Source organism: Serinus canaria, chromosome W (assembly GCF_022539315.1).
Source record: "Serinus canaria isolate serCan28SL12 chromosome W, serCan2020, whole genome shotgun sequence".
NCBI lineage: Eukaryota > Metazoa > Chordata > Aves > Passeriformes > Fringillidae > Serinus > Serinus canaria.
Genome location: NC_066342.1, coordinates 14,565,981 through 14,589,286, shown reverse-complemented (window position 1 = coordinate 14,589,286; position 23,306 = coordinate 14,565,981). Strand labels below are relative to the sequence as shown.

The following is a 23,306-nucleotide window of genomic DNA, read 5'->3' as shown; positions in this document are numbered from 1 at the left end:
GCCCTGCTTTGCCGTCCTTGCCCTTTACTAAACAAGATGATTTTTGTGTGCATTTCTTCTTGTGTATAGGGGTGACTGATACCAGCATAGGTTGGTTCTCTGGTTCAGCTGCACTTCCCATTGTTGAAGTCTGGCTGTAACATCCATCACTGGGATTTGAGCAGTCACAATACTTGCTGCAAGGGTTAAAGTAGCTTGAGTGGCCCCAATGCTTATCACCAGATTTTTAATAGCTGCAGTGCATCTTGCAGTGACAGAAGGAGCTGTAGTGCCCATCACTGGAGTTTTAGTGGCTGCACTGCTTGCCATGGGGATTGAAGTAGCCGCAATGCTTGTTGCCAAGATTTGAGTAGCTACAGTCCCTCTCCTTCTTCCTCAATCTGCAGTGCTTGTCACAAGGGTTAGGGTGACCACAGTTTGTTGCTTAACCCTAAACAAGATGTGAACCATAAGCAAGCCCATGCTTGTTTCTAGGAAAAGGAACACATTGGATTCAAGGGTATTCAAAGGATATGTCCTGGTTTAGGACAAATTAGGGGAAATCTCCGAAAGGGAGTCCCCTAAAACAAACCTCCAACCACCCCTCCCCCAATACCGGGTTCGGGAAGGAATTCCTCGGAGGAGCAAAGTGGAAAATAAAACCTATTTAATAACAAGTAACAAAGGAACACTCCCCAACACAGGAAAAGAAAAAGAAACCAGGCAGTGTTGTGGAGGGTGCTGATCTTCTTCTCGCAGACTCCAGGGGGTCCTGGACGTCCCAGGTCAGGTCCGGAGCCGGTACAGTATCTTCAGGGGAGGGTAAGAAAGAGGGAAAGGGAAAAAAAAAAAGAGAAGAGCGCAAAAGAAAGCAAGCCAGCCAAGCTAAGCAGCAGCAGCAAGCAAAAGCAAAAGCAAAAGCAGCCAGCAAGCTAAGCAGCAGCAGCCAGCCAGCCAAAAGCCAAAGCCGAGGTGCCCGGTCACCCTCACCCCCCCCTCCCCGCCCCGCCGCGGCAAGACGGCCGGGGGGGGGAAGAAAGGCCAGACACAACACACGATATTGGGATAAAGGCTGTCACCCCACGACACTCCACCCCTTATCCCATATCGTGAACATACAATAAAAACTTTCATTTCACTCACTCACACCTTTAACACTTACGCATTCCTCTCATCTTACTTGCTCACACCTTTGACACTTACAGTTTCCTTCTGTCTCACATTCAACAACAATGACATTCATATACGAGTCTCATCCTACAATCAGGTCTCCCTGAGGTACACACCGTGTTGTTCCATCTTTCTGCATATCCACCATGTATAACCTGGTCCTTGAGCAAAGACATCCCAGGATGGGGTTTGTCTGTACTCGAGGCAGGGTTGATCCATACTGTCTTCCCAAAAAACCTCTGACATGGGCCACTGGGCTTTATCTCCATCTACTATATTACGGAGCTCAGACTGAGCAGGGACCCGCTCGGTTGGGTGGAACCTCGAGTGTTAACTAACCAGGTAGCCTTTGCCAAATGCTGCTCCCAGTTTTTTAAAGACCCCCACCCAATGCTTTAAGGTGGTTTTAACAATCCATTGTATCTTTCCACCTTCCCTGCAGCTGGTGCATGTTAGGGGATATGGTACACCACTCAATGCCATGTCCCTAGCCCAAGTATTAATAAGATTGTTTTTAAAATGAGTTCCATTATCCGACTCAATTCTCTCGGGAGTACCGTGCCTCCAAAGGACCTGCTTTTCGAGGCCCAAGATAGTGTTACGGGCTGTAGCATGAGACACAGGGTAGGTTTCCAACCATCCCGTGGTGGCTTCTACCATGGTCAGTACATAGCGCTTGCCTTGGCGGGTTTGAGGCAGGTGATGTAATCAATCTGCCAGGCCTCCCCGTACTTGTACTTAGACCACCGCCCCCCATACCAGAGGGGCTTCACCCGCTTGGCCGCTTAATGGCAGCGCACGTCTCACAGTCACGAATAACTGAGAGATACTGTCCATGGTTAGATCCACCCCTCGGTCTCGTGCCCACTTATAGGTGGCATCTCTTACCCTGGGACATGAGGGCATCATGGGCCCATCGTGCTAAGAAAACTCTACCCTTATGCTCCAAGTCGAGGTCTATCTTCAACTCCCCGATCTTTGCAGCCTGATGTACTTGCTGGTTGTTTTGCTGCTCTTCATTAGCCTACTTCTGGGGACATGGGCGTCTACATGGCGAACCTTCACAGGTAACTTCTCTAACCGAGTAGCGATATCTTTCCACTCTTCCGCAGCCCAAATGGTTTTCCTCTGCGCTGCCAGTTCGCCTCTTTCCCTCTCTTCAGCCATCCCCATAGAGCGTTGGCTACCATCCAAGAATCGGTATACAAATAGAGCCTTGGCCACCTCTCTCTCTCTGCAATACCTAGGGCCAGTTGAATAGCTTTGATTTCGGCAAATTGACTAGATTCACCCTCTCCTTCAGTAGCCTCTGCGACCCGTCGAGTGGGACTCCATACAGCTGCCTTCCACCTCCGTTTCATCCCTATGACGCGACAAGAACCATCGGTGAATAGAGCGTAACGTGTTTCTTCTGCTGGCAACTGATTGTATGGCGGGGCTTCCTCAACCCGAGTCACTGGCTCTTGCTCCTCATCTGCGACACTAAAGCTTTCACCTTTGGGCCAATTTGTAATTATTTCCAGGATCCCAGGGCGATTTAACTTCCCAATTCGAGCACGCTGCGTAATGAGGGCAATCCACTTACTCCAAGTAGCATTGGTGGCATGGTGGGTAGAGGGAACCTTTCCTCTGAACATCCATCCCAGCACCGGTAGTTGGGGTGCCAGAAGGAGTTGTGCCTCTGTACCACCACCTCCGAAGCAGCTTGGACTCCTTCATAGGCAGCCAAGATTTCCTTTCTGTCGGAGTATAGTTATCTTCAGACCCCCTGTAGCTCCGACTCAAAATCCCAATGGTCGGCCTCAGGTCTCGCCAGGCAGCTTTTGCCAAAGGCTCCAGGACAGACCATGGCTCCCGGCTGCAGAGTAGAGTACGTTCTTCACATCTGGTCCCGTCCTGACTGGGCCAAGGGCTACAGCATGAGCGATCTCCTGCTTGACTCTGGACGAAAGCTTGCTGCTGCTCAGGGCCCCAATGGAAGTCGTTCTTCTTCGGGTAACCAGATAAAGGGGTCTCACAATCTGACTATACTCAGGGATGTGCATCCTCCAGAAACCTATACGCACCTAAGAAAGCTTGCGTTTCCTTCTTATCAGTGGTGGGGACATAGCAGTGATTTGTAATAACATCCGTAGGAATCTGACGCACGTCCGTCTTGCCACTTCACCCCATGAACTGGATTCTCAGGCAGGTCCCTTGACTTTGCTCTTCTAATGGCAAATCCGGCTTTCAGGAGAATGTGAATGATCTTCTCTCCTTCTTGAACACTTCTAGTTGCCGTGTTCCCCCAAACAATGATATCATCAATATATTGTAAATGTTCTGGAGCCTCACCCTCTTCTAGTGCAGCCTGGATCAGTCCATGACAGATGGTAGGACTGTGTTCCACACCCTGGGGCAATCGGTTCCAGGTTGTACTGCACTCCCCTCCATGTAAAAGCAAAACTGAGGCCTGCATTCTGCTGCCAGAGGAATGGAGAAAAACGCGTTAGCAATATCGATGGTCGCGTACCCTTTGCTGCCTTGGACTCCAGCTCGTACTGCAGTTCCAGTATGTCCGGTACAGCCCCACTCAGTGGCGGAGTCACTTCATTCAAGGCACGATAGTCCACAGTCAATCTCCATTCTCCATCAGATTTTCGCACAGGCCCGATGGGGCTGTTAAAGGGTGAGTGGGTGTTTACTGACCACCCCTGGCTCTCCAGCTCTCGGATCATTTGTGGATGGGAATCACGGCATCTCGATTTGTCCGGGTACTGCCTGCGGTGCACTGTTGAGGTGGCAATTGGCACTCGTTGCTCCTCTACCTTCAAGAGTCCTACGGCAGATGGGTTCTCTGATAGTCCAGACAAGGTATTCAATTGTTTAATACCCTCCATCTCCACTGCAAGCTATTCCAACAAGCCCACGCTGACACTGCCCTTAGGATCTTTGAATCGCCATTCCGGAGGCTAGTCTATGGCCAAACAATGCACGGAGCTCTGGACCAGTCACAATCGGAGTGTTCCTTGCCACTCCTCGCCAGTCCAGATCACAACTCAGCTTCTTAACAAAGTCCAATTTGTGTGTCCCCCGTCACTCCAGCAATGGACACAGGTTCTGCCACCCACGTGTTCCGATGGCATTAGGGTACACTGTGACTCCAGTGTCAACCAAATCATAATCTGGTGGCTCTGATGTGACAGGCCATTGATCCACATTCCAAAGACCGATTTTCCGTGCCTCTTCCTGGCTAGAGGCAGGGCCCCTCGAGCAGATTGTCCTGTCTTTCCTTGGGCAGTTGTGCCTTTTAGAAGTTCCTTCAAGGGGATCGGACATGTCAATCGTCATCATCATACTTAATATCTGGCTACGAGCAACCGGAGCTGCTCTCTTTTTGCTGATACTTCCTCTTTCCTTCAAATCACGCACCCGTTGTGCCAAAGCAGCGGTGGGGTTTCTATCCCATCTCCTCATGTCTTCTCCAGACTCACGCAGAAAGGCCCATAACTAAGCCCGTGGGGTGTACTTCTCTGCCCATCAAAGGAGCGCCAACGTTGGATACCAGGGCTTCTAATTGTACAGCCAAGATTTGAATACGGTCCTCCTTAATCTCTTCCGGAGTTCTTATGATTCTCCTCTATTTTGTCCTCTAGTTTCTGCAGTCGGGTTTCCACTGCTGCAATTCTGGCATGAGTTGGCCATGCCACAGAATCTGCATAAGCTCGAAGTTCTTTGACATATCGAGCACAGTCTCATATGTATCATCCCGCTTCATATGCTAGGGCAGAAGCGTATTCAGGTGGCCAAGTCGCACAAGTTTCCTCCCACATTACAGGTGTGCATGGTTACCAGGTCCGGATCCCTAGTTGTTATATCATCTGGAGAAAATGAGCTCTGCCACCGCCATCTCTCTCAGGCGTTGGATCCCTGTTCTATGGTCTTCCAACGTGTCTTGCTGTATATAGAGATCATCTGCACATAAGTATCTTTGTGCTACACTATCCAGGACCGTTCCCAGAGGCTGTGAGGGCTAGCCCTGCTCATCATACCTGATCGATGACAGGATCAGTGACAGGGATCCCAAATGCCTCGCTTCAGTACCATCCAACATCGTAACCTCCCCTGCAGCATCCCAAAGGCGGACTAACCAACTAATTATAGATTCGTCAGGTTGTCGTCTGTAATCCTTTCTTAAGCCTCTGAGGTCCTTCAGAGAAAAGGAGTCAGTATTGGCTCCAGAACCTGTGCCCCTGATGTGGCCTCTGATTTGGTGAGGGTCCTTCTCCGGCATCATCATCATCATCATCCTCCACCTTTCGATCGGTCTTGCTTTACACTTCCCACCTCTTGTATTAGCTGCAACAGCCATGGGTTGAGGCTATTGTCTGATTCAGCTGCAGCCTGGAGCCTGGGATGTTAGCTGCACCTGGGTCACTGGGATAGTAACCAACTTATCTCCCTGTTCCCTTTCTGCTATCTGCTGCTCCACAAGTATCTAACAGAGTACGGTAAACAAACGCCAAGGCCCAGCTCACTGCAGTGATCCTTTCCTCCTTAGTATACCATGGCACTTCTCCTCAAATACTTGCCACCTCGACTGGGTTCTGAATTGATCAGATGGGAAGTCCCAGTCTATAGGATCAGAAATTCCTTTAAAGCCTGGCCCATATCCTCCCATTTCCCACTCCAGTCAAGATTTTTCCTGCTTTGTTTTACTCCTAAATCAGGAGTCTCTCTAACCCCTCTAGAAATCTCAGCTTTCATTTATATACACTCCAGACAGTATAGAAAAGGGCTTAGTAAATTAAATGCCAGAAAGATGGTTTCTTTTAAACTCAGGGGAAATTCAATATTTTCTAATAGAGATGTCAACAATTCGGGGGAGAAGAAGGAAGACGAAAGCTGAAAAGCCCCTTCTTCTTCTCCCCAAACAAACTGAGTACACAGCCAGGTCAACAATTTATACATTCCTGAAACAAAGTCCAGTATTTTAAACCCCCGACAAATCATCACACATAAGGCCAGCCCAATGATATTCTGGTTAATGCCCCCCGCCTACAAAAATAACTTATTAGGGATAACACCACAGCTATTTTGGGTAAGGAAATAACCCTAGGGACCACAAGGTAATAAAACTTCAAAACACCCCTAGGGACCAGAAATACCGGCAGGCTTTCCACCCCAAATGACATTATGAATACCAATATGCCCACGAAACAACCAGAACCAAAAATATTATTGTTATAGGTTTTTTTCCACTGTCTTTGGCCTCCGTTTCCCGGCCAACGCACCAAAAAGTTAACTGTCCTGGTTTAGGACAAATTAGGGGAAATCTCCGAAAGGGAGTCCCCTAAAACAAACCTCCAACCACCCCTCCCCCAATACCGGGTTCGGGAAGGAATTCCTCGGAGGAGCAAAGTGGAAAATAAAACCTATTTAATAACAAGTAACAAAGGAACACTCCCCAACACAGGAAAAGAAAAAGAAACCAGGCAGTGTTGTGGAGGGTGCTGATCTTCTTCTCGCAGACTCCAGGGGGTCCTGGATGTCCCAGGTCAGGTCCGGAGCCGGTACGGTATCTTCAGGGGAGGGTAAGAAAGAGGGAAAGGGAAAAAAAAAAAGAGAAGAGCGCAAAAGAAAGCAAGCCAGCCAAGCTAAGCAGCAGCAGCAAGCAAAAGCAAAAGCAGCCAGCAAGCTAAGCAGCAGCAGCCAGCCAGCCAAAAGCAAAAGCGGAGGTGCCCGGTCACCCTCACCCCCCCCCGCCCCGCCGTGGCAAGACGGCCGGGGTGAGGGGGGGGGAAGAAAGGCCAGACACAACACACGATATTGGGATAAAGGCTGTCACCCCACGACAGGATAATAAAAATCTTTAAAATTCTGAAATGCTACTGTAATCAGTATATTCAACCTGGAGGGCCAGAGGGCTTCTGAAGGTAAAAGATAGGAAAAGTTTGAAGATATTCATCCCATATGTTGGATCCCCAAGGAAAAAAGATAAAAGGTGTAATTATTGATCTTCCCCACAAGATGTCTCCCGAGTTACAGAGGGGACCCCAATTCTGATTACACATACCAAATTAGGTTCATGACCACTGATTCTTTCATATCAGAAACCACTACTTCACAGGGAACACATATACCAAAACCAGTATGTATTGGTTTTGCACAGCCTGGTTCTTGGTAGCAGGGGGGGGCCCAGAAGTGGCTTCTGTGAGAAGCTGCTAGAAGCTTTCACCATGTCTGGCAGAGCCAAACCCTGATGGCTCTGAAGATGGACATGCTGCTGGCCAAGGCTGGGCCAATGTCTCTGTGATAACATATTTAAGAAGACATCAAAACAGAGTTTGGGGTGCAGTTTTAATTCCAGCTAGGGAGGAGTAGGAGTGAGAAAATGAAAACATGCAGACACCAAGGTCAGTGAAGGGAGGGAGGAGGTGCTCCAGGTACCAGAAATGAGATTCCTCTGCAGGCTGTGGTGAGGACCATGGTGAAGCAGGCTGTTCCCCTGCAGCCCATGGGCATCCACAGGGGATGCCGAGATCTACCTGTAGCCCATGGAGGAGCCTGCACCAGAGCAGGTGGATGCCTAGAGGAGGCTCTGATCCTGTGGGAGACCTGTGGAAAGAGAGGCCCTGCTCCCCTGCTGGAGCAGCCTGTCCTTGAAGGACTGCACCCTATGGAAGAGTGACCTATGCTGCAGCAGTTTGAGGGGTACTGCTGTTTGTGGGAAGGACTCACACTGCAGCAGTTTGCAGAGAGCTGCTGCTTGCAAGATGGAGCCACATCAGAGAAGTTTGCTGAGAACTGTCTCCCGTGAGAGGGACCCCACAGCGCATCAGGGGGAGGACTCCTCTCCCTGAGCAGCAGGAGACACTACGGGTGATAAACTGACCATAATCCCCATTTCCTGCCTCCTTGCACCGCTGGGGTAGGAGGTAAAACTGGGAAGGAGGGAGGGATGGGGGGAAGGTGCTTTTAAAGGTTCATTTTACTTCTCATTATTCTGCTCTGATTTTGTTAGCAATAAATTTACTTTAGATCTCTAAGGTGAGCCTGTTTTGCCCTTGATGGTATTTAGTGAGCAATCTCTCCTGATCCTTATCTCAACTCATGAGCCCTTCATTATATTTTCTCCTCTCTGTACAGCTGCAGTGGGGGATGAGCCAAGCAGCTGTCATGGGTGCCTGGCATCCAGCCAGGGTCAAACCATGACACAGTATTATATAATGTGCCCATGAGCAAAAGCCCAGGAACTCTAAGAGCAAATGAAAAAACATTGTGATCAGCAACTACTTAACTAATAGAATAAATGTGGAGGGATAGAATGTAAGAAAATAGTGCAGAAAGTAGTCTCACACCTGAGGAGTTGCAGCTGTACTAATCACCAAAGATTAGGAACAGGCCTGCCCTTAATAGGCCATAGCGGTGTCTAATAAGAAGAGTGCTACAAAAGAGTGGGTTAGCTGGTTGTGAAGAGAGAGTTGGAGTTTGTTGGTTGTGCTGTGAAGAGAGTTAGAATTGTTGCCTGTGAAGAAGAAGGAGTCAGTACTGTGAGGAGCTGCCCATGAGAAAAGACCAAGAAGGTATGGAACTTTTGAAATAAGATGGCAACAAATAAATACTTATAACAAATTTGTTTTAACAGGCTCTGGTTAAGATCTGTTATTTTTATCCTTTGTGCCCTATATTAGGTGCCAAAAAGGACTGTTGTGGTTTAACTCCAACTTTTAGCAACTTTTAACCACACAGCCATTTACTCACACCCCTTCCACACCCATCTTCCCCCAAGTTGGGAGGAGAATTGAAAAGAAAAGGTAAATCTCATGGGTTGAGATAAGAACAATTTATTAATCTAAACAAATTATTACTGTTGTTGTTATTAAACTAATAATACTACTGATAATAATATTTGTAATTATGGGGGGGGAGAGAGAGAGCATAACAGAACCCAAAAGAAACAAGTGATGTACAATACAGTTGCTCATCATGCAGTGACCGATGCCCAGCCTGTCCCCAAGCAGTGATCAGCAGCTCCTGGCCAAGCCTCCCATTTCCAGTTTATATACTGGGCATGATGTTCTATGGTGTGGAATATCCCTTTGGCCATTTAGGTCAGCTGTCCCAGCTATCCTCACTCCCAGCTTCTTGTGCAGGTCCTCACTAGCAGAGCATGAGACACTGAAAAGCCCTTGTCTCAAGGTAAGCACTGCTCAGCAACAACCAAAATATGAGTGTATTATCACCATTATTCTCATACTGAATCAAAAACACAGCATTGTATCAGCTGCTGAAAAGAAAATGAGCTCTTATCCCAGATGAAATCAGGACAAGTAATCTACCTTTAGAATCCCTTGCTTTCTCTATAGGATTCCTTCTCCAGACATCTGGGTTAAGGGCTTTGGACTAGAGGAAAATGTCCATCTCTTTGCTTTTCCTGCTGTCTCATCCCTTTGTGAATTTGCTTTACTGTGAACTTTATTAATGCTTCATTTTCTTAATGACAGTAATGATTTTAGTTTGTGCTTAATTGATTGTTCAAAGTGTCACCAAATAACCAAAAATGGTTGAATAGGACCCCTTAACACCAATTTAGTGTTAAAGATGGCATCATTTATTCAGGCACCTGGAGTGGTACAGGAGATAACTCATCCTAATGTGCCCCCTCGTTTCTACAAGTGTGTTGGTAATATACAGTTACTACATGCATATTATAATTTGACCATTACCATGAAACCCTCCCCATGTTTCCCAAGTTCCTAAACTCAGTCCTTGTTTTTGCTTTAGCTGGATTTCTGAGCCAGATGTCTCTTCTTTATCTTCCAGTGGCCTTGCTTGGAGAGCAGTTTCTGCAGGCCTTGTTTCTCTGCTAAACACTCACAGTCACAGTAGAAATTGAAATAACCTTTTTGGTATCAAAATGAGTTGTCAGGGGAGTACAATGGAGATATCTAAATAATAGAAGAATAACATAGAATTAAAGAATGGTTTGGATTGGCCAAGACCATAAAGATCATCTGGTTCCAACCCCTCTGTCATGGGCAGAAACACCTTCCATTAGACCAGGTTGCTCAATGCCCCATCCAGCCTGGCCTTGAATGCTTCCAGGGATGGGACATCCACAGCTTCTCTCAACAACCTGTGCCAGGACCTCACTACCCTCACAATAAAGAATTTCTTCCTAATCTCCAATCTAACCTTTCCCTCTTTCAGTTTAAAGCCATTCCCCTTGTCCTGTCACTACATGTCCTTGTATAGTCTTTCTCCATCTCTCTAGTAGGCTTTCTTCAGGTATTGTAAGGCTTCTGAAAGGTCACCCTGGATCCTTGTCTTCTTCAGACTGAACAATCCCAATTCTTCCAGCCTTTCCACATAGGACAGGTGCTCCATCCCTCTAATTAACTTGGTGGCCTCCTCTGGACTCGCTCCAACAGACCCATGTCCTTCCTGTGCTATGGCTTCCAGAGCTGGATGCAGTACTCCAGGAGGGGTCTTACCAGAGCAGAGGGGCAGAATCCCCTCCCTTAACCTGCTGGCCACCCTGCTTTGAATGCAGCCCAGGATATGATTGGCTTTCTAGGCTGCAAGTGCACATTGCCAGATCATGTCCAGCCTCTCATCCACCAGCACCCTCAAGTCTTTCTTGGCAGGACTGCTGTCAATCCGTTCGTCCCCCAGCCTGTATTGATACTGGGGTTTGCCCTGACCCAGGTGCAGCACCAGCACTTGGTCTTTTTAAATCTCATGAGGTTCTCATGAGCTGACTTCTTGACTTGTCCAAGTCCCTCTGGATGGCATCCCATCCTTCAGGTGTGTCAACAGCACCACTCAGTTTGGTGTCATCTGCAAACTTGGTGAGGGTGCACTCAATCTTCTATGTAATTGACAGAGATGTTTAATAGCCCTGGTTTCAAAATGGACCCTGAGGGACACCACTTGTCACTGATGTCCACTGGGACTGAGCTGTTGACCAATACCCTCTCAGTGCGACTGTCTAACTAATTCCTATCCATCCCTCTCCAATTTACTGAGAAGGATGTTGTGGGGGACAGTGTCAAAGGCTTTACAGAAGTCCAGATAAATTACATCTGTAGCCCTTCCCTTGTCCACTGATGGAGTCACTCCGTTGTCGAAGGCCACAGGTTGGTGAGGGAGGTTTTGCCTTTTGGAGCCATGCTGGCTGTTCCGAATCACCTCCCTCTCCTTCGTGTGCCTTAGCAGAGCTTCTAGGAAAATCTGTTCCAGGATCTTCCTATGCACAGAGGCGAGACTGACAGGTCAGTAGTTTCCAGGGTCCTCCTTTTAACCCTTTTTAAAGATGGGTACAATATTTCCCTTTTTCAGTCTCCATGGACTTCACCTGACAGCCATGACTTTTCAAATATAATGGAGAGATGCTTGGCAACTGCATCAGACAGGTCTCTTAGGAGAATATATTACAGCTGTGTTTGGATTGCACCTTTAGGGTCGTTTGATGGTGGTGACAGCTGGGGGAGGGACTGTGTTTTAAGCATATTTATTTTGAGCATTTTCATTTTGAGCATTTTATTGTTTGATTTGAGGAAAAATGTGGATTAGTAGCTCAATTACAGTTGAACTTCAAGTGGTCTTTGCAAGGATTATTCAAGCATATATGAACTCTGAAGATGTGCACCAACTGATTAACTGTAAGCATACATTATAAGAGTTGCTATTTAGTATTTTTTACCCTGCTGTGTGATGTAATTAAGTATTGAATCCTTGTAAGTTTGTGTCCCAATAGTGAGGTTGGTCCAGTACTCACTGGTCTCTTCATACTATCTAGGTGTAAAAATATTGCTACTTGCCTAGGCTTCCTTGTTAGCATATAAGTTGGCATAGCTGTTCTTTCAGATGCTGTAATGGGTTTGCATGGCCATGTTTTAGTAGCAAGTGGGATTACAGGGGTGACTTCTTTGACCCTCATATCCGACAGAGCCCATGCCAAGTGGCTCCATGATGGACCTGCTGCTGGCCAGTGCTGAGTCAATCAGTGATGGTAGTAATGCCTCTGGAGTAACATTTAAGAAGGAAAAGAGTTATGGCACAGATATAATTGCAGTCAGAGAAGAGCGGAGTGAGAATATGTAAGAGAAACAACTCTGCAGACACCAAGGTTAGTGCAGAAGGAGGGGGAGGAAGTGTTTCAGGCACTGGAGCTGAGATTCCCCTGCAGCCCATAGTGTTAGGGTCTGGTTATTAAAATTATTTAGGTCTTCCTCAGCCCAAATTAAGGTGCAAATGAGACCATATGCCAGTGACAATAGTATGGATTTTATTTGATAGTAAATATGAGGGAAAGAAAAGGGAAGAGAAAGAAATAGGGAAGGGGGGGGGGGAGAAAGTCTGTCTCCACCTTACTAAGTGGAAAGTATCACCACTCCATAGATCCTGATGGCATCCTGTTGATCCTCTTCTTCTGGTCTTCTTGAGGGTGAAGGTCCCCCTGAAAAGCATAGAATCCAATGGGTTAATATACGCTCAGGCCAGGTGGCAATGTCCAGGTACTTCCCCTGGAGGGGGGAACAGTTTCTTGCAGCAGACTCTGGATTTGTTGCATCATGTGCAATCCTGTGGTGCAAGGCCTCTGGGTAGTGCTTTGGAATGTCTTTGATGGATTATGACACCCCCTCAGCTGCCTCTCACATGAATGTCCTGTGGATGTGGCCTGTGGAGTTGGGGGTTCCACGGCTGGGCCAGTTTGTGTAAGGGAGGGTGGGTATTCGCTGCCTCTGACCAGAGGTTACACCCACGCACCTGAAACCTCCCCCCTCTTCGTTTCAGGGGGGAGCCTGTGTAAACCTGGCTTCTGTGGGCTGTGGTCTCCCCCACCCCAAACCCAGACAGAGGTGACTCTCAGCATGGCTGCTGGGTTTGGCTCTCATTCTTTTCCTTGTTTGTTTCCTTCTCCCCGGGCCTGAGATGACTGAAGAATGGGTTTCTAATCATCAGTTTGACTTTCAGTCTCAAGTCCCAGTCAGACATCTTTTAGGCAGGGGTGGGCTTCTTCATACAGTTTTGCTATAATAGGCAAAACTTTATATCAGCATTTGAGGCATGAACTATTTCAGTCTCTGACACATAGTGCAGACCATGGTGAGGCAGCTGTGCCCCTGCAGCCCATGGCAGAGATCTACCTGCAGCCAGCCTATGGAGGACACCCATGTTGGAGCATGTTGATGCCTGAAAGAAGGTTGTGACCCTGTGGGAATCCCATGCTGGAGAAGGTTCCTGGAAGGACCTGGGCCTTGTGGGAAGGGGTGCCCATGCTGGAGCAGTTTTGTTGGCAGGACTTGTGATCCCATGGAGGATCCACACTGGAGCAGCCTGTTCCTTAAGGACAGCACCCCATGGAAAGGACCCACACTGGAGCAGTTTGTGAAGGGCTGAAGCCTGTGGGAAGGACTCGTGCTGGAGAAGTTTGTGGAGGACTGCCTCCCGTAGGAGGGACCCCACGCTGGAGCAGGGGAAGGACTCCTTCACCTGAGGAGGAAACTGTGGCAGAAACATGAGATGAACTGATCATAACCCTCATGTTCCATTTCCCTGCCCTTCTGTGGGGGGAAGGAGATAGAGAATCAGGAATAAAGTTAAGCCTGGGAAGGAGGAAGGTGTTTTTTAGGATTTGTTTTAGTTTTCATTATCCTGCTCTGGTTTTGATTGTTAATGCATTCAACTCATTTCCCTAAGTCAAGTCTGTTTTGCCCATAATGGTAATCAGTGGGTGATCTCTCCCCATCCTTAACTCATGAACCTTTTATTATATTTTCTCTCCCCTGTCCAGTTGAGGAGGGGAGTGATAGAGTGGCTTTGGTGGGTACCTGGCATCCAAACAGGGTCAAATCACCACAGATGCATATGTATTTTTGCTGTTCAAGCACTGACAACCTCATGAGCCAATCACAAATAAGATCTCTTGAGTTCTGAGAGGACGATGAGCAAGTTAATCAAAATAGCATCAGGGAAGAAGTAATGCAGCATTTGTAGTCTTTAGCATCTGATGATACCCAAACAAAAGCTGATACCTTTTGATCAAGATGGAAGCAAACTGATTAATCCCATTCTCAGAAGTCACCTCACTGAGAATGATAAAGATGGCAATAGAGTCTATTTTAGGACTGTGATTGGAGATGCAATGATAACTACACATTGTTGTATCCTTACTTAGGTTTTTTTTTTTTAAACTCTGAAATGACTAACATTGTAAAACTTCTTTGTGCTGTGTGGTACAGGTTTTAAAAAACCTTGTGTCAACATTGAAATATGGATTCAAGTTCAAAAAATACAGTTGCATATGTTTAGGACCCACAAACGTACCAGGAAATAAATACATCTATTTAGGAGGTTTCTGTGTAATATTGTTCTGTATTCTTGTATATTTAATAACAACTTGAACATTTTATTTCAAAGAAAGAGGATATATGGTGATTAGCTCGATGAAAAAGCTTAGGAAAGTTTTTTTTTTTCATAACTTTTTATTTGGGAGATTATTAGTTGAGGCAAAATGGACTCATAGTCCTAGTTTATAAGCAGCCTTCCCCATTCCTGTCACCTAATTAGTTTTTCCTTGCATTTCTGTATGTGTTAAAAATGGAAGTGACTCTTTTGGTCATCCTCTCTGCTGTATCTGAATCAGCCAACCCCTACAGCTGATCACTGGATGACCTGCCATAGTGTGTACGCTGTTAGTAGGTATCTGTCTTAGAGTTTTTGTACTGAACGTGGGCCTTCTGCCCTGTGCACAGCACCAATTCACACACTGAAGACGAGGTACTTCTTTTTCTTTGTTGTAGTAGGCACAAAGTAGGGAGCTGGGTGGTAACCCACAAAAGGTTGGCTCCCCAGTCATCAAAGCTTTATGTTATTTATACATTTTTAGCAAACAAAGGCATTAATGTTCATTGTCTACAAGCTACCCAGTTTTTTTATTAATTAGTATTCTACCTTCTATTGGTTAATGATTCTCTTGCTTCTCATGCTAATTAGTCCATATGCTCAGTCTTCCTCTTCTTTTGGGTCTGTGGGTTTCTTGGGTCAGTGGTCACAATCTCCCCCTGCCAGAATTACCTTTTATTCAGTCAGAGCTGATTTCAACACAGTTGCTGAGCTGGCTTTATTAGTTTCTTCCTTTTCTTGGGAGTTCTGCCAAATATCCTTATGGCCTGTAAATTCTGTATTCTTTGTGTCCACTATCAGGGGTACATCCTTCTTCCCAAGCTTTGGTAACCTCCCCCTAGGACTAAGATCATTGAAGCATGTCAAGCCCTAAACCTCAACAAGGCAATTCTACCAACAAGTAATTTATATTTCTAACACCTGGACATCAGCATGTGCCCTTAATGTTTTGTGTAAGCATAGTTAAGTTATGAACACATAATTTAGTAATGAGTTATCATTTTATTGAATGACAGCTTCCAGTGTTCATACCTTTTGTATCATAATAAAGAGGGAGTGACTTGAGATGGATACTCTACTGGAGGTCAAGATTTGTACAGTTTTTAGTAAACTAAGAGCAGAACCTGCCCTGCAGTGTTTGGACATGATTATTACCTTAACTGGAATTACTTTGTGCTTGATGTCTCACATCTGAGCCCTTCATGATAGCAGGAAGGGGCAACCTGCCTTTGCATTTCAAAGCCCTTCAAATATCCTTTGTAATTAAATATACTTCCTCTTTTTATGCCTGACAGCTCTTAATAAAACAAGAAATTTCTTAACTCCTTAGATCTTTGAGAAGAGTAAAATGAGGAAAAATGGTGTGAAACCTGTGAAGATATATGAGATCTCATTTCCTTTATTCCTCTGATTCACTTAGGCATTCTGATAACAACCATTGCTTCAAAAGGGGAATTGCAGAATTGGCCTGACCTCTTACCAAAGCTTTGCAGCCTGTTGGACTCTGAAGATTATAATACCTGTGAGGTAAGGAGACTTATTTTGAAATGTATTATCTTGTAAATTTGATTATTTTTTGCCTTTCTTCATAGATACTATATATATGTACAGTATTTTGTGTGGATATGGATGCACATATATAATCCTTTTTTTCCAGTATTCATGAAGGAAAATAAATAAATACCTGCTCAATTGTTTTAGGCTATGAGGAGAAAAATCTTGTCTGCTTTAAAAAAAATCTTGTTTTTAAGCATTTTTGAAAATATGATTAAATAAATGAGCACTGAATTTTAAAATTAAAATCACCACTTACCTGTTATACTCATCCAGCTTGAGATCTTACAGATGACAATGTAAAGTGCTTAAATAAAATGTCCTTAAGGCTATTTTTATTTAACTCCATATTTAGTTAGCTACATTTACTTTGTTAATTAGGTACGTTTACTGCAGTCTTTTGGTAAAATTACCTGTTCTGTAAAAACCCTGAAATGTTGCTTTCTTCAAAATGTAAAATAACAGATTTTCTTTTGCGTTGGGTTTTTTTGGTTGTTGTTGTTGTTTGTTTGATTGATTTTGTTTTTAAACAGGGTGCATTTGGTGCTCTTCAGAAGATATGCGAAGATTCTGCTGAAATTTTAGATAGTGATGTATTGGACCGACCACTCAATATCATGATACCTAAATTCTTGCAGTTCTTCAAACACAGCAGTCCAAAAATAAGGTAGGTTTAGGTTCTATACTAAAGTTATCTGTTTAAAATGTATTTACATGAGCAGCGAGGTTGATAATTTTTACATCAGTTTAAAACATACTTAGTTTTTTAAAATGATCCTGCATATGCAAATGTGAGAAGGCACATCAATTTCATGCATTGGTCATTTCCATGCTTATCTGTTTAGTTATTAGATCAGCCTCACCTCTTTATACATCTTCCAAATCAAAAATCTGTCTGACTTTCAAAATCAAATTATTTTTAAAGAATTTGCATATTATTATGAAAGTTTCAATGCTGTAGTTAAAATTTCAAATTCTGATTAGAAAGAACTATCTTGCATTTGTTTTGTTACGACTGCAGCAATTAAAGAGTAAAAAATCATTTGCTGATAATGGTTTCTGAGTTCTTGCAGAAAAGTATTTTTCTGCTTTAACTCCACAAAAACTTCTAAAGCTCTTTATCTTTCAGATATATCAAATTAAATCGGTTCAACATCCTTTTACTTTAATACAGTAATAATTTCTCCAAAGTAACAGAAGTATAGAAGAAAAATTCCAAAATTAATTTGTTATTGCTAATATTTATCAACAAGAACAGTAGCTTTTACCCTGTGTAGGGGTTTTGGATCACCAATTTAAGATTTCCCCAGTTTTAAGATTTCTCAGCCCAATGCACCAGAGAGTGCGGCAGGTTTTGGTGCTGGCCAATCACCAATGCACTCACTTCCTGCTGTGAGATAGGATTAGGAGAAAGGCAAAGCAGGCTCAAAACTTTAAGAGGGTATAAAGAAAATTTTATTAAAAGTAACTAGAAGGAAAAAAAAGTAGTAGGAATCACAACAAACCCTTCAGAACACTTCTCTCCTCACAACCTTTTCTTCCCACTGACAATGTAAAGAAACAAAACCTAAAATTTCCAGTCAGTTTACCACCTCTAAAATAGTCTTTCTTCAGTTCACTTAGGGAGAGAAGTTCCTCTTGTTCATGTTATGGAGACTTCTTCACAAGAGGAAAAAACAGTCCTCTCATGGCTCTCAATTTCCATGACTAGCAGCTGCCCGGGGAAATCTGCTATTGTGAAGTCCCTCCCATTTTCCACAAGCCTTCCCACAGCTTGTCTATGGGCCATGTCGACTTATGGGGTATTGTTTTAAAGATGAGCTGTTCAAAGGCAAAAGTTCTCATGTATTTCTAAAATCATCTTAATCCCTGGGAACAGAGATTATCTTCTCCTGGGGACACAGGACTAGTCATCTCTCTTTCTCTGTTCAAACTTCTCATGGGATCACAGCTATTTTAACATCTGCTTACTTTAAGATGGAGGCCTTTGCTCGATATCAATTTGAACCCTTCATCTCCCCATAGTTTCATGCATTATAAGGAAAAAGAGAACTTTCTCCATAGCTTACAAGAGGATTTCAGCCCCAAAATCAAGGCATCTCCTCATCCTTCCCATCTGGGACTTGACTTCTTTTTCACTGAGCTCGATGTCTTCATGTTGTTCTTTTACATGCTTGCATCTTGTTCCTTTCTCTTATTCGAGGGAGGATTGAAGCACTGAAAGGGTTAACATGTCGACTGGGTCCTGCAAATGATCATCTGACCTGCCAGTAACTTGTGGCAGGAGCTGCAGCTGTGTCAGGATCGGCTTCATGGTTGGTCTTTGGTTTTCTCTGAGTTCAATTCCAGCTGCAGGACCACTCTGCACAGCTGCAGGGCTGCCTCTGGGGGGGAGGGGACCTGACAGCCAAGGCTGGCCCTGCTCCAACCAGGGCTCTGCAGCCTCACCCCCCTTCCTGCCTGGTAGCTGCTGGGGGCCCGGTCTGGCCAGAATGGCGCTCGGAGTCCCCTGGATCCCCCCCCGGAGAGGGGCCCGGCCCCCTGCGGCAGGGCTGCCCAGCCCCCTGCGGCAGGGCTGCCCAGCCCAGCCTGGCCAAGATGGGGGGCCGGCGAGCCCTGTTACCTGTCCCCAGGCCAGAAGCAAAAGAAGTTCCTGGGTTTCTTTCATCTTTAACATGTGTTTTTCACAGAGGTGTGTCCAGCTTTCTAGTGGTTGGAAGCTTTGCATTACTTCCATAAATGTCTCTCATGTCAAACCATGTCACCCTGAAATGAGCCAGCGATGTGCCCTCGCCACAAAGAAGGTGAATCTCATCCTGGGCTGGAGTGTTGCCAGCATGGGAGGCTATCCTTCCCCTCGCCCTCCAGATGAGGCCACACCTGAAGTACTATGCCCAGTTCTGGGTTCCTCAGTACAAGAGAGACATGCAGCTACTAGAGGAAATCTAGTAAAGGGCCGCAATGATGATAAAGGGACTGGAGCATCTCTCCCATGAGGAAAGACTGAGAAAGCTGGGACTGTTTAGTCTGGAGAAGAGGGGGTTCAGGGCTGACATCATCCATGTGTATAAATACCCAAAGGGAGGGTGCAAAGAAGACAGAGACAGGTTCTTTTCAGTTGTGTCCAGTGACAGGACATGTGGCAGTGGGCACAGACTGAGACACAGGGGGTTCCCTCTGAACATTGGGAGGTACTTATTTTACTGTGAGGGTGACCAAGAACTGGTACAGGTTACCCAGAGAGGTGGTAGAGTCCCCATCATTGGAGATATTCAAAAGCCATCTGTAAGGCCCCAGAAACTCGCTTGATGAGACTCTTAAAAGGGCTTATGGTTGTTCATGTACTCTGAGTTTGACATGCAGGAGAAATACTGACAAGATATTCTCAAGGGGTCAAAACAACAAAAAAAAATTACTGTCAACTTTGTAAAATCAGAGAATTTTGGCAAAAGTTTAGAGCAGCATTCAATCAACACTTCTTCATTCAACACTTCTCAAAGCATTAACTTAGCCCATTCAACTTTAAATTACTCAAAGCTCCAAGAAGAGGGAATTAGAAGAAGAAGGAGAGAGACAGACAAAAAAAGATATAGAAAAGAACAAATATAGCTACCATTGTAAATCAAAGGCGACTCTGATGGTGGTGAGGGAGAGAGAATGATGCTTTTGACTCCATCATCAGAAGGCTAATGAATTACTTTATTATACTATACTATATACATTTCATCTAAATTGAATCTGCCAAGCACTCACTCTTGCTCACAACTGCACAGAACTGCGCTCATCTTTGATTCTCTCGTGACTGTCCCGTTGTGAATACCACAAGCTACCACTCCTGGTTCCACAGTGTTCAGCTGATAGAAATTCCAAGAAGAAGTAGGGTCAAAACATGTGCTCACCTCTGTCCTTGGTTAAATACCCTTTGGCTTTCCTGGGTCCTTCCCCCAGGTGGGACTTCCAGTCATCTGACCACTCAGGTATCAAAACAGGCTGACCCCCATGGCAGGGAGGAGTGATGAGGAGGACTCCATCTTATCAGGAGGCTAATTAATTACTTTATTATACTATATTATTCTATACTATATTACATTACATCTAAACTGAATCTGCCAAGCACTCAACTCTGCACACACCTGCACAGAATCTCGTGACTGTCAGCCAACAGTCCCAACACACACACACACTTGGCCCTAATAGGCCAAGGAAACAAAACACCATCACTTTGGGTAAACAATCTCCATATTGCATTCTACTTTGGCACAACACAGGCACAGCAAATAAATAAGAATTGTTTTGATAATTCTCTGAGTTTCAGAGAATGTGAAACCTAGAAATATTCTTGGGAAGAATTGTGCCTTGCTTTTCTCTGTGAAGAGAAATGTGGCTACACTCTGGGGCTAGACTGGGGCTCCAGGGGCAGGGTGTGGAGCATTGCCTCCAATGTGCCAGTGATTGGTGGCCCCTGCAAGGGCTGGGATACAGGCCCCAGGGGCTGTGGGGTGTGCGGAACAGGGCATTGCCTCACCAGAGCAAGGCCCAACCTGCCCCTTCCCCCACACGTGCACCCAAAATGTTTCAAGCCATCAATCCTTCCAGTCTCTCACACTGTTGTGATGTGGTCCTCTGCTCCTCTGCAACCAGCTGTTTGTGGCCCTACTTGAACAAATGATCTACAGAGGTCCCTTCCAACCTCAATCATTCTGGGTGATTCTCTGAAATGTGTTTTTTGGACTCCTCTTTGAAAATTATATCAAAAGATTCTACAACTTGGAGGGCTCAGTTATTGCCAGCAGTAGTATAGATGGTGAAGAGTAAAAGGAAGCGTATAACTAGGAATAAATCTTGATGGGATTTAATAAGATTTAGAAACTCCCCTAAAATAGATGCACACTAAGAAAAATATATAAAAAGCATGAATTGGCACTTATAGGAAGATAAGTTTTTGCTTTGAAATAGGTAAACCAGTTTCAGCTTTAAAGCAGATCATCTGCTTACCTGTTGACTGGTTTCAGTACACAGTACTGAAGTATGAAGAATATTAGTTGTGTCAGTAAAATACCATTAGTACTTAATAGTATTTAAATATTATCAGTATTTAAATCTGTGAAGAGAGAACTTTTGAACACTATTTTATGAGACTCTCTTCCAAGAAATGTCTGAAGAGACTAGATGTTTGGAGTTAGATTGGTAAAAAATACATGAATGGATCTTCAGAGGCTTTTAAATGTAGCTTTATATTGTGCCTCCACTTATGTAATTTGGCTTTTGTGTCTCTGAGAATGAAAAAGACTTGTAAGCAATGGCTTTGCATGAAATGGAATAAAGAACCAGCTCTTCACTTTAAGTTTGTTTCTACCACAATTGTTTTATTATGCATCCTAATGCAAGTGTGTATTTGTTCTAAGTTACAACTATATTACTGATGCATATTGGTCTCATTAAATGGTGAAAATCTTGCAAAGGCAGTTGGATACTTAGCAATTAAGAAGGCTGTCTCTCTGGGAGCCTCTCAGGAACCCCGGCCAGCCCCGAGTCGGCAGACAGCAGGGGGGCAACCCCGACACGGCCAACAGCTGGGAGACACTCTCTTGTGCCCCGAGGGTACTGAGAGCCCCGGGGGGGGGGGGGGGGGGGGGAGGTGCCAAGGTTGCATTTAAAGGGAGGTGGAAACCTAAAGTAGACAACATTTTGCTAACCTATAAGTGACCCTAAGGGATGGATACTAGGGGATAGACATTTAGGACAGCGTATGGGGTAACACTTGGGGGGCTGACCCCTAGCCTCTGGCTAATCATTTGACATCCTGGACTGAAACTTCTAGATGGAGGGGATGGGATGCTGAGTGATTGACAGAGACCCAGGGTAGGGATTTGGGGATGATCTCAGCAAAGGAAAGGGATTACACAGGTAAAGGGAGGGGGGTACAATCTGGGGTAAACCATTTGGGAAAAATACTGGAATACAAAACCAAAATTATTACAAAGTATTACGAAGTATAAAAACACCCTACAACAGAAGGGCATGCTAAAATTTCACCATGTTAACTTGCATGGAATTGTTAACATTGTTTCCAAAAATCAGTGAAAATAAAACTCATTCACGCTAATGTAGTGTTAAGAAGCAGGCATTATTTATTTAGCCGGATGCACAGGGGGGTAGCTCCTCCAAAATATTGTGCATCCTGAGTACAGAAAGAGCGCCTGTTTATATGCTAGATTTTACATACATATACATAGGCTTTCCCAGAAGAAACATACGATTATAATCATTTCCCCAAAGTAATTAACATATTTTCCCTCCCTTTTACTCGTATTTTTCTGTCCTGAGGTTCTTTTTGGTGGTCCCTGGGGGTTGGCCACCCCAAAGTCATACTTGACCGCCTATTTAACTGGTAAAAGTTGGCATAACTGGGCTGCCTGCTTTCCAGTTCTTCTTCCTATAGAAAACATTGTGTGGTTCCATAGGCTAGTGGTCCTTGAAGAATAAGTATTGTGTTAGCTCACCAGGTACAAATGAGTCTTTACCTGGCAACAATATCAGAGAAAATTGATAATCATAATATACTGAAAAAGACCATCCTTACATACTGTTTGGAACAAATGTGCCAGGTAGTCATTCTGCTATGGTTCTTATTTACTGAATACTTAATTTAAAATTATTTATTAGATATTATGGAGTATAAGGTAGTACTTAAAAATGTGGTTTACTAATTTTTATTGGTAACAATATAGATGTTCAGATTTAATCCCCCTTGCCTCTAGAATATGCTTGGACAGTGTGTCTTGGTTTGAAAAGACAGGTGTCTGCTAAGGAAGGCAGGAACCTCTCTTGAAATGGAAAATGTAAACCCCCTCCCTCCAATTTTTTATAATTTTGAAATTAAGAGGCTCTCGGGAAAAGATACAGGAGTAGAAATAACAGTTCTTTATTAGGAAAAAATAAAAATAAAAATGTAGTAATACAAAACACTGACAGAGTCAGAATACAACCTGACACCCTGCTGGTCAGGGTGTTGGTAGCAGTCTGATTAAATAGTGGCTGCAGTCCTCCTGGAGTGATGCAGTTCTGTTGAAGCAATGAGCCTGTAGAAAGGATGTAGTTTTCCTCTGAAGGTCCACTGGTAATATAGATTGGCCTAGCCTACCTCTGGGAATCCAGTGAGAAAAGGCTGCCTGTGTTGTTCCAAATCTCCAATTATATCCAGGTAGGAA

At 44.7% G+C, this 23,306-nt stretch overlaps 1 protein-coding gene across 1 annotated transcript in view; it reads left to right on the top strand.

Moving 5' to 3' along the window:
- LOC103823257 (transportin-1-like) overlaps positions 1-23,306 on the top strand; it is a 153,202-nt gene that overhangs the window by 62,272 nt on the left and 67,624 nt on the right. The window contains exons 5-6 of the mRNA XM_050986343.1: positions 15,962-16,068; positions 16,629-16,762. Of these exons, the coding sequence (XP_050842300.1) occupies positions 15,962-16,068; positions 16,629-16,762 (241 nt within the window). The remainder of the gene's footprint in view (positions 1-15,961; positions 16,069-16,628; positions 16,763-23,306) is intronic.